At 36.6% G+C, this 12,166-nt stretch overlaps 1 protein-coding gene across 2 annotated transcripts in view; it reads right to left on the bottom strand.

Annotated features, from left to right (window-relative positions):
- The window catches only part of trak1 (trafficking kinesin protein 1), a 104,894-nt gene that overhangs the window by 27,758 nt on the left and 64,970 nt on the right, over nucleotides 1–12,166 (bottom strand). For both annotated transcript variants that reach the window (XM_062984177.1, XM_062984176.1), the window contains exons 11-12: nucleotides 10,691–10,927; nucleotides 6,734–7,050 (exon numbers count right to left, since the gene is read on the bottom strand). In XM_062984177.1, the coding sequence (XP_062840247.1) occupies nucleotides 6,734–7,050; nucleotides 10,691–10,927 (554 nt within the window). The remainder of the gene's footprint in view (nucleotides 1–6,733; nucleotides 7,051–10,690; nucleotides 10,928–12,166) is intronic.

Below are 12,166 nucleotides of genomic sequence, written 5' to 3'. Positions count from 1 at the left end.
ATATGTATTTGTTAAAATTATATCCCACGTTTTTGCTTAGAATAGACACAAGAGTAAGTTCCATGGTAAAATCTACCCTTGTGTTTCAAAATTCCTTGGAAATTTGTGAAGTTCCAAACAGTGGTACACCATGGATGTTTAATTCAGAGGAAAGACAAAATATCTCAGTTATTCTGCTGGAATTGCCTAAGCCCTTGGCTACATAATATAAAATTACAATAACATGTAGAAAATGGGCTAGTGTTGTGTTTTTTTTTTTTTTTTGGAAGAAGGCATATGAATTCCTTTAAGGAGGAGTGGGGCAAGACACAGCAAGGGAAAGGAACAGCACAGTCCACACAAATCCTTTAGTTTCTTTAAAAAAGCCATGAGGACAAACCCAACTCACTATTAACCTCATATAATTGCAACTACAGTAGAGTCTCACTTATCCAACACTCGCTTATCCAACGTTCTGGATTATCCAATGCATTTTTGTAGTCAATGATTTCAATATATCGTGATATTTTGGTGCTAAATTCGTAAATACAGTAATTACTACATAGCATTACTGCGTATTGAACTACTTTTTCTGTCAAATTTGTTGTATAACATGATGTTTTGGTGCTTAATTTGTAAAATCATAACCTAATTTGATGTTTAATAGGCTTTTCCTTAATCTCTCCTTATTATCCAACATATTCGCTTATCCAATGTTCTGCTGGCCCGTTTACGTTGGATAAGCGCGACTCTACTGTACATTTAAAAGAACTGGAACTATAGAACTGAAAATATAGAACAGAGTAAAGGCAAGTAAAATGCATCTGATTTCTCAAAAACCAAAATTAGTAAGAAATCAACTAAGAGGGCGCTGAAAAATATCATTGGAGACTTTGATACTTTCTCCATTTGGAATAACAAAAATAGCATATTCTGAAACAGAACTTCATGTGACTTCCTCATCATAGTAGAAAGGAGCTAACAATCCAGATTATAAGTTTATGTTTTATATTTTAATATATACAGGTTATTGTTCCTCTCAGCAACATCACTGCATTGTTGTTGCTGTTTCTGTTAGGCATTATAATTTCTAGGTCAAAATCTAGGTTATGTTGCTTATTTTGATCTCTTCAGATATTATGCTGTACGTCTTCTTTAAATATAAATATAAATACTATACAGCCCCTTTCACACACAAAACAGCCCTTTTCCTATTCAAAGCAACACAGCTGAGAATTGCATATTTGGAATCAATTGGGGTAAACTGTGGAGGTGATGCAGATATTTGACCTGAACGGGATCTTGTTAACAGCTTGTTTATTTTAACTTCTTTTTTAATGCGGGTTGTAAGTTGTATGTATGTGTATGTGTTAAATGTTTTGATACGGCCAATGGGCTAATCAATAAAACGTGATTTGATTGGATCTGAAATACTATAAATAAATAAATAAATAAATAAATATAATTTAAATATTTTACATGGTATCGGTTTTTGGAAAGCTATTCTAATGCAATTTGAATGTTGTGTTCTTTATCTATATCCTTGTTTATTTGCTCGTTAGATCTATAGCCTCATAATAAAGACAATGGACTGGATACACTGAAATGCTTGCATGATGTTTCAGCATTGCACAACAGGAAACCCGTAAGTCAGTGGTTCTCAACCTGTGGGTCCCCAGATGTTTTGGCCTTCAATTCCCAGAAATCCTTACAGCTGGTAAACTGGCTGGAATTTCTGGGAGTTGTAGGCCAAAACACCTGGGGACCCACAGGTTGAGAACCACTGCCATAAGTCCTATCACCCTTCAATACTGATTTTATTGACTAGAGACTTGGGTCCAGACTATTCGATAAAGCGTATCTCCTTATATCAGTGGTTCTCAACTTGGATCCCCAGATGTTTTTGGTCTACAACTCCCAGAAATCCCAGCCAGTTTATCAGCTGTTAGGATTTCTGGAAGGCCAAAAACATCTGGGGACACCAGGTTGATAACCACTGCCCATTATGAACCTGCCCAAGATCTTAGATCATGCCTGGTGAGGACACATGAGAGTCTTCTCACTGGGTGCTCTGATCCCTTTAGCTGAGAAGCCTTTGGGCTTTTAATATGTTGTGGCAGGCTGAGATTGTAATGGGGGGGGGGGGATGTTACTGTTTTATTGAGTTTTATATCTGTTTCTAAAAATGGGTTTTAAGCCTGCATTTTCAAAAAGTGTTTTAAATGGAAATTTGATCTAATTGTGTTTAACCTTTGCACTGAAAGCTTGGATCAAATGTTGCGAGAAAGGCAGAATATAAATAAATAAATGAATAGACAAATAAAACTATGTAGAGGTACCTATATTCCCCTTGCTTTTAAAATACAGTAGAGTCTCACTTATCCAACATAAACAGGCCGGCAGAACGTTGGATTAACAAATATGTTGGATAATAAGGAGGGATTAAGGAAAAGCCTATTAAACATCAAATTAGGTTATGATTTTACAAATTAAGCACCAAAACATCATGTTATACAACAAATTTGACAGAAAAAGTAGTTCAATACGCAGTAATGCTATGTAGTAATTACTGTATTTACGAATTTAGCACCAAAATATCACAATGTATTGAAAACATTGACTCCAAAAATGCATTGGATAATCCAGAATGTTGGATAAGCAAGTGGTGGATAAGTGAGACTCTACTGTAAGTAGATCTTTCAGTATTTTCACATGACCCCTTTACAAAATTTTATTTTTTAAGGAAGTAACTTGTAGGCCTAACTTTTCAAGGGCATAAATAAAAATTTAACTGACACACATCACATTGAAGAATGATTCCGTGTGACTGACAGAAACACAGCACTCCCACGTACATTATCTTATTCAATTATGCATCCTAAATTTCTTTTTGGGATGGGTTTATTTATCGTGTCAGAAGTGAACCGAGGGTACAATTGTAATATATTTAAAATTTAAAAACACAAAGTTTAAAACTTGGCATTATACTAATGTCCTTTAACCAGTAGCTGCCCTTTGGTGTCGCTATAAGAAGGTCCTGGGCCTTGCCACATGCACAGACTGCATTGTAATAGGGATGAGAGTGGGATAATTGTGAAGGAAATGACTGGGGTAATATACAATACATTTTATGGGACAGGAGTACAGTAGAGTCTCACTTATCCAACATAAATGGGCCAGCAGAACGTTGGATAAGCGAATATGTTGGATAATAAGGAGGGATTAAGAAAAACATTAGGTTATGATTTTACAAATTAAGCACCAAAACATCATGTTATACAACAAATTTGATTGAAAAATTTGACTGAAAAATTCATGGTAATGCTATGTAGTAATTACTGTATTTACAAATTTAGTACCAAAATATCATGATGAATTGAAAACATTGTCTACAAAAATGCGTTGGATAATCCAGAATGTTGGATAAGCGAGTGTTGGATAAGTGAGACTCTACTGTACATGTATAGAAAATCTAGGTCTCCATGTTTTTAACATTCATGATGACTGGGCAACTCAGAGTTAGAATGTGGGTGTAAAATACAGCTAAAGACTATCCAATACCATTAATGACAAATGAAGGCTTTAACATGCATACTATGCCTCTTTAACTGATGCGTTTCTGCTGACTTTGTAGCTGTTTCACCGTTAAAAAGATTTATCTCTAGGTAACAAAGATGTATTACAAACTAGAAACAAATCAGTTATTTTGTATAAGCTTCTATTGGAATGCATGGATCTGTAAGAATAGGTGGGGAATATGTTTACAGGCTGAGTGAAGGAAGACAGACACTTTTGAACTCTGGTGTTGGAGGAAAATTTTGACCGCAAGAAGATCCAACCAGTCCATACTCCAGGAAATAATGCCTGACTGCTCACTGGAGGGAAGGATATTAGAGGAAAAGATGGAAGTACTTTGGCCACATAATGAGAAGACAGGAAAACTTGGAGAAGATCATGATGCTGGGAAAAATGGAAGGAAAAAGGAAGAGGGGTCGACCAAGGGCAAGATGGATGGATGGTATCCTTGAAGTGACTGGCATGTCCTTGAATGAGCTGGGGGTGGGCTGGTCCATGAGATCATGAAGAGTTGGAAGCGACTGAATGAATAAACAGCAAAAATGCTTACATATTCCTCACCTATTCTTATAGATGCATGCACTCTAATAGAAGCGTAATGTAAGCATTCAGATGTTATTAAGAAATCAGTTCCCTTTAATCCTAGCCAGCAGACCCAATGGTGAAGGATGATGAAAGACGAAATCCAGCAACATGGATAGGGGAACACATTTTCCATCTATATTAGGCATGGGCAAACTTCGCCCCACCAGGTGTTCTAGACTCCAACATCCACAATTCTTAGCAGCCAGTAGGATGTTAGGAATTGTGGGAGTTGAAGTCAAAAACACCGGGAGGGCCGAAGTTTGCTCATGCCTGATGTATATGGTCACACATTCTGTATCTATATTTTTAAAAGGTGATAATAGTGAGAAGCATTGTAAGATGGCTAGGCAAAAAATACAGTAGTTTTCTAAATAAAAGGGGCAGTCAATGTCACCTATTTTGTCATGAAGGCTTCCTTAATATTTATCTGGAACATGGGAACTTAAGATTCCACTGCCATGTCTTTGGGCTGCAGATTCTACAGCAACCTACAGCTTAAAAGAGCAGCAATTTAACCAAACAGTAAAGGGGTTTTTTTTGTATTCTTATATACCAGGGGTCCCCAAACTTTTAAAACAGGGGGCCAGTTCACCATCCTTCAGACCGCTGGAGGGCCAGACTATAGTTGGCCACCAAGCAATAATAATTAATAATAACAACAATAATAATAACAAAGAGGGTTGGAAGAGACCCTTTGGGCCATTTAGTCCAACCCCCTTCTGCCTCTGTGCAGCAAAAGCACAAGCAAAACATCCCTGACAGATGGCCACCCAGCCTCAATGTTAATAATAATAATAATAATAATAATAATAATAATAATAATAATAATAATAAAGAGGGTTGGAAGAGACCCCTTGGGCCATTTAGTCCAACCCCCTTCTGTCTCTGTGCAGCAAAAGCACAAACAAAGCACCCCTGACAGGTGGCCACCCAGCCTCAATGTTAATAATAATAATAATAATAATAATAATAATAATAATAATAATAATAATAATAATAATAATGGTTGTAAGAGAAGAAGAGACCCCTTGAGTCATTTAGCCCAACCCACTTCTGCCCTTGTGCCGTGGGGGCCGGATAAATAGCTTCGATGGGCCGCATCCGGCCCCCGGGCCTTAGTTTGGGGACCCCTGTTATATACATTCATTTTAAGAAACAGAGCAAAAAGTAATATGAACAGACTCAGGAAAGTACAAAGGATTACAACTAGAAGCGGGAGTATATATGTATATACTGTAAAAAAAAATTCAAGGCAATTTCTCAGTTTTAAGAACAATTTTTGCCCAAGAAAGATTTTTTTCTACAGTACATACATATAAAGATTCAAAAATTCTCCACTCCCAAAACAAATGTATGGTAAACATTTTAAACTAAGGAGGCTATTGAAATGAACACATTGTAGAAACAAGGGAAAATACTCAACACACAAAGGGAAAAAAAGAAAAGTGAAAAAGCAAGAGAGACAGTGAAGATGGAGACTGAACGTTTATTGAAGAAAAAAGCAGAAAAATAAATGGATGAAAGAAACCAATTACAATGCTATTATCTGTAAATGAAGGTTGGTTATGTAATATCCTTTCCCTAAAGTGTTTTCAGAATGTAGGGCAGGCACTAGATGCAATCTGAAGAGGATCTTAATCTCTGATTTACTTGACCTGGTAGTAGTTGCCCACTTTCAAGCAAAATAAGGAAATAATTGTTTCCTCATAAAGAAGACAGACATGAAGCACGTCTTACAGGGATCATGTACCAACTCAAAATGGTTTTTGGAATAAAAATTAAAAGTAGACAATTGATATATTTGGAAGTTGCAAATCCATGACTGCAAACCAAAACTGAAGAACTGTGCACAAAGGATTGCATATTCATGTACTATAAACATTTTCAGTATCTATGGAAATGGGGGAAGATAATATAGGCATATTGGTCTTATTAAGGCTGAAAAGTGCTGTGCATTGGTTTGTAACAGCCAATTTCAAATCAGTGGAACAGTTAAGATTCATGTAATCCAGGGCTGTGGTCTAGATATCTAGTAACAAAACCACAATTCAGTAGTTTGTGCAGATGTTAAAAAAAAGGTTAACCGCCTAACACAGTGGTTTTCAACTTGTGGGTCCCCAGGTGTTTTGACCTACAACTCCCAGAAACCCCAGCCAGTTCACCAGCTGTTGGGATTTCTGGGAGTTGAAGGCCAAAACATCTGGGGATCCACAGGTTGAGAACCACTGGTCTAACACAAGTTACAGTTCAATGTATACAGTTTAATGCTATTGTTCTTCTCTATACCTTCATATTTTTATAGTAGTCTCTAAACATGTAATTGAATTCAAGTGAATTTACTGAATTATATGATTATATTCCTGAAATATATTAGAGACACTGCACAGTTTCCGACTTACTCCAGAGGTTGCTTGCTCAGGAAACAAAAACAAATAGCTTTAGTTTCAGAAGAGTTCAAACAAGCAACGTGGAAGGCTATCTCTAAAGTAAAAGGAGTATGTGTTACGGAGATTTCCTGCTTCTTGTTGATGGAGGAGAGACCAAAGACAGTCACTAAGAAGAACAGATAAAGGTCGAGGCAGTTTGTTATCACCTTCTAAGGGCTTCACAATCTGGAGCTTCTCTGGGAGGTATGAGCGACTGCTGATCGACATCCCTGAATATCCAGTCAATTCGGAAAACCTGGAGTGAGTTCCCAACGACATGATGCTCTCTGTTGGAGTAATGGAGCCACTATGATATTCTCCCTTCTCTGCCAGTTCTCTCAGCTTTCTTTCTTGTTCTTCTTCAAAGAACCTCCGTTCTGACAGATAGTTCTCTCTTCGAAGAGACAGCCTCCGAAGGGCTATTTCGAGGTCACTGGAACCAGGTGTTCCTGGGGTTCCAGGTTTTTTGTTATTTTCATCATTTCTAAATCAAAGAGAAAACAGACTTTTAACTGAGAATATGCCTCCAGGCAACAAGGTGAATGAAAAGAATGAAAACAAATAATCAATTTTGAACTGCAACAAAAAATGAAGTTTCCACCACTCCAAGGGAGGTATATTTCACTTGAATAGTATGGATGGAACAAGAGTGGGCAACATCCTTCACTCTAGGGCAGTAATTCTCAACCTGTCCCCCCCCCCCAGGTGTTTTGGCCAACAACCCTCAGAAATCCCAGCCAGTTTACCAGCTGATAGGATTTTTTGGAGTTGAAGGCCAAAACATCTAGAGCAGAGATCTCCAAACTAAGGCCCGGGGGCCGGATGCGGCCCTCCAAGGTCATTTACCTGGCCCTCACCCTCAGTTTTAGATTTAGGCTCACAAGTACCCAGCCTTCCAAGCATCAAGCCTATTGCATTGGGTTCCAGCTTTTTTTTTTTTTTTCCGTGTCAGGAGCAACCGGAGTTGCTTCTGGAGTGAGAGAATTGGCCGTCTGCAAAGACGTTGCCCAGGAGACGCCCGGATGTTTTGATGTTTTTACCATCCTTGTGGGAGGCTTCTCTCATGTCCCCACATGGAGCTGGAGCTGAAAGAGGGAGCTCATCCGCACTCTCCCCGGGTGGGATTCGAACCTGGCAGCCTTCAGGTCAGCAACCCAACCTTCAAGTCACAAGGCTAGGGTTCCAGCTCACCAAACAAGGATTCGCAGAAGAAGAAAACAGCCAAGCTTTGAGGTTGCAAGGCTCTTTGAGGTTGCAATCACTGCTATTCCACCTGGCCAACAAATGATTCCCATAAGCCACAGCAACGCGTGGCTGGGCACAGCTAGTATAATATATTGTGTATACATAAAATATTGATAATAATATTATAATGTAATATACTAATAATAATACAATATAATAATATTAATTATATATTAAATGTAATATTACTAATAATATTACAGTATAGTAGTTTAGTACAATATCTATATATATAAAAGAGTGATGGCATCACGGCAGCGGACAAAACAACAAAAGTAAACACCCCACAACCTTGAAAATTGACATCACAACCCCTCATCCATGCCTCTAGGTTGATACAACAAAAAGAAAAGAAAAATAAATTCCTAATTAGACGGAGAGGAATAATTGTTTTTATCCAATTGCTACCAGTTAGAAGGCTAAGCTCCACTCACTTGGTCTACTAGCAACCCACTCAGCCCAGGGGACCCTTTAGCTTAACTACCACCAATTCCTCAATACTTTATTTCCCATACCACCATACTTCGCCACAGCAACGCGTGGCCGGGCACAGCTAGTAGTAATATATAATGCTAATATTCTGCTGTGCTAATAATATAATATATTGTATATACATACAACTTGTAAGTCGCTCTGAGTCTCCTTCGGGGTGAGAAAGGGTGGGGTATGAATGTAGTAAATAAATAAATAAATATTGTTGGGTTTTTTTTCGAAACTGTAAATAAGACATGTGCAATGTGCATAAGAATTTGTTGGTTTTTTTTTAAAAAAATGATAATTCGGCCCCTCAACAGTCTGAGGGACCATGAATCGGCCCTCCACTTTAAAAGTTTGAGGACCCCTGATCTAGAGACCCACTGGTTGCGAACCACTATTCTAGGGCCCAATCCTGAATCTCAAGACTGCCAAGAGGAAAGACTATTCCTATTTCCACCAAGAGGCACCAAGCAGATCATTTTTTTCAAACTCCTCATAGGCATCAGATCAATTCAGCAATTATTATACAACCCAACAAAAGAAAAATCTTGGTTTTTAGCCTGTTCCTGTAGGGATTTGGGGGACTGATTCAGAAAATTGTATTGGATAGACCACATCAAGTCTAGTTTCTTAGATATGGTTATCATTGTTTTGGAGTAAGCAGATGAAGACTGGTACATTAGAGTCTCACTTATCCAACACTCGCTTATCCAACGTTCTGGATTATCCAATGCATTTTTGTAGTCAATGTTTTCAATACATCGTAATATTTTGGTGCTAAATTAGTAAATACAGTAATTACTACATAGCATTACTGCGTATTGAACTACTTTTTCTGTCAAATTTGTTGTATAACATGATGTTTTGGTGCTTAATTTGTAAAATCATAACCTAATTTGATGTTTAATAGGCTTTTCCTTAATGCCTCCTTATTATCCAACATATTCGCTTATCCAACATTCTGCCAGCCCGTTTATGTTGGATAAGTGAGACTCTACTGTATATGGCATGTGTCCTACATTTCAAAACTAGAGCTGATAGGGGAAAACTGGTGCCATTTTTGGAATCAGCAAATCAAATATACCCAGAAACAAGTCTAACATTTGAGGCACCAAGATGTGTGTTGGATAATGTTATCAGACAGAATATACCGTATATACTCAAGTATAAGCTGACCCGAATATAAGCCGAGGCTCCTAATTTTACCACAAAAAAACTGGGAAAACATTGACTCCAGTATAAGCCGAGGATGGTAAATTTCAGAAATAAAAACAGATACCAATAAAATTACATTAATTGAAGCATCACTAGGTTAAATGTTTTTTGAATATTTACATAAAGCTCTAATATAAGATAAGATTGTCCAACTCTGATTAAATCATTATTCTCATCTTCTTCAATGTAAATTTGCTTTTAATAATAGAGTAAAATAACACATGTAATAATAATAATAATAATAATAATAATAATAATAATAATAATAATTAATACAGGAAAATAATACATGTAGTAATAGAGTAAAATAATAAATATAATAACAATAAGATCAGAGTGAAATAATAAATGTATTATTAATAATAATAATAAAAATAGAGTAAAATAAATGTAATAGTAGCAACAATAATAGAGAATAATAAGTGTAATAATACCAATAATAATATAAAAAATAATAAATGTACCATATATTCTCGAGTATAAGCTCACCCAAATATAAGCCAGCCAGAACCCTCTCCTGAGTATAAGCTGAGGGGGGCTTTTTCAGTCTTAAAAAAAGGGCTGAAAAACTAGACTTATACTCTAGTATATACAGTAAATTTATCTCCACAACTACATGGGCTAGGAAGAATTTAAGAGGCCAGACTATCTGTAGCACAGAAAATTGTTCTAGGGACCACAATCTTCTCACAAGTTATAGTATTCCTATGTGATTACTCCAAGTTCGACTCTCAAGGGTGATACTGAGTTTTAACAAATTGCCATGAAACCAAGATACCAAGATCACAAACTCATTCAAATAATTTTGAGTTGTTTTGATTATCTGATTACTGACTCACTAGGATATTCTGTTAAATAACCATTCAACTACTGGAGTGAAAATCTTTTAAATGGTTTAATTCAAAGAGACAGCATCGGCACTAAAATTATGTGGCTTAACCACACATTTCTGCTGTTAAATTCAATCACAAAATCAGAATTACCCAAGAATGATGGGCTGTAGTTACAGAAAACCCAATATTATCAGTATTAGATGGCTGGAACACAGTAACTAAAACTAAGCATCTCAAATACAGAAGATGTAAACATCCTAATCCTAATAAGCGATACATCGTTGAACACGCAAGACACCAAAGAGATGAGATTGCACTAGAGATGCCTATAAATATTGACTATACATTACTGACCCAGAGTCAGTAGATTCCGTTTCTAGGATGATGCTATTAGTTTTGTTGTCTATCACAATATTGGAGATGTCTCCTCCATAGAAGCTGGACCGTGGTGTGCTGACACAACTAGAAATAACTGAGTTCATTGCTGAAGACTGGTTTGATCCTGGGATGTTCATTGGAGATGGAGTTAGGGATCTCTGTTTTACCACCTGATTGACATTTCGAACTGTATCAAAGACTCTCTTGTGATGGCTGCCAAAAAAAAAGATTGTTAGTAACAACAAAAATAACATCCTGATTTCATAGTTCATTCAGTTTTTGGTAAACAATGATATTGTATAACTCTGTGGTTACATATTCATTGCAATGATTACACTGGCCAACACACATTTTGGTGCCTCAAATTTTCACCCTGTTTACTTGATATGCTGATTCCAAAAATGCCAGCAGGGAGGGAGCAGACGTGTTTTCTGCTGCTCTAGGGACTAGAATTTGAAGCTATGGGTTTTAATAACAGGAAATGAGTTTTCTCCTTTGAACATTTAAAGCAACTTCTTGACCTTAAGGGGCCATTCAACAGGGGAACTCATTGCCTCCGAGTGTGGTGGAGGTTCCTTCTTTGAAGGCTTTTAAACAGAGGATGGATTGTGTCATTTCTGCCAGGCAGAGGATTGGACTGGATGGTCCATGAGGTCTCTTCCAACTGAATGCTTTTATGATTTTACATGAAAATCAACTTCATTCCAGACCCACAGATTTATGATACATACTTTCCAATAATTTGATACACCATATCTAAGAAACTAGAGCAGATACGGTCTATCCAATGCAATTTTCTGAATCAGTACCCCAAGTAACTTCAGGAATAGACCTAAAAATCAAGACACCAATAAATGTTTTCGTTGAGCGGTGTAATCAACAAACAGAATTTTATTGATTTTGAATTATTTTATTATTTTGGAGAAAAAGAAAGCATTCTACAATGATAAAATTTCCCTGAACAATGATTCCCATTTTCTACATTGCCAATTCAACAAGCCTACCCTGTTTCCCTGAAAATAAGACATGCCCAGAAAATAAGACCTAGTAAAGGTTTTGCTGAATTGCTAAATATAAGGCCTCCCTCGAAAGTAAGACCTAGTAAAGTTTTTGTTTGGAAGCATGCAGGATCGGTAAATGTACATATCATAGATTGTTGTACATGGAAATAAAGGTAGTAACAAGAAATAATAATAATAATAATAATAATAATAATATAATAATAATAATAATAATAACTTTATTCTTGTATCCCACCTCCATCTCCCAGAAGGGACTCAGAGCAGCTTACACAGGGATAAGCCCAACAACAACATAAATTTACATACAAACAGAAATTTAAAACAGTAATTTTAAAACAGTATAGCAATAAAATATAATATAGAAATTCTTGAAATGATTCACAGTTTGGTTGTGCTGTTTTGTGATGACAACTACTGTACAGTAGATAAT

The sequence above is a fragment of the Anolis carolinensis genome, chromosome 6 (genome assembly GCF_035594765.1).
Source record: "Anolis carolinensis isolate JA03-04 chromosome 6, rAnoCar3.1.pri, whole genome shotgun sequence".
Classification (NCBI taxonomy): Eukaryota; Metazoa; Chordata; class Lepidosauria; order Squamata; family Dactyloidae; genus Anolis; species Anolis carolinensis.
The sequence above is the reverse complement of the archived record's forward strand: the minus strand, read 5'-3'. Positions and strand labels throughout refer to the sequence as shown.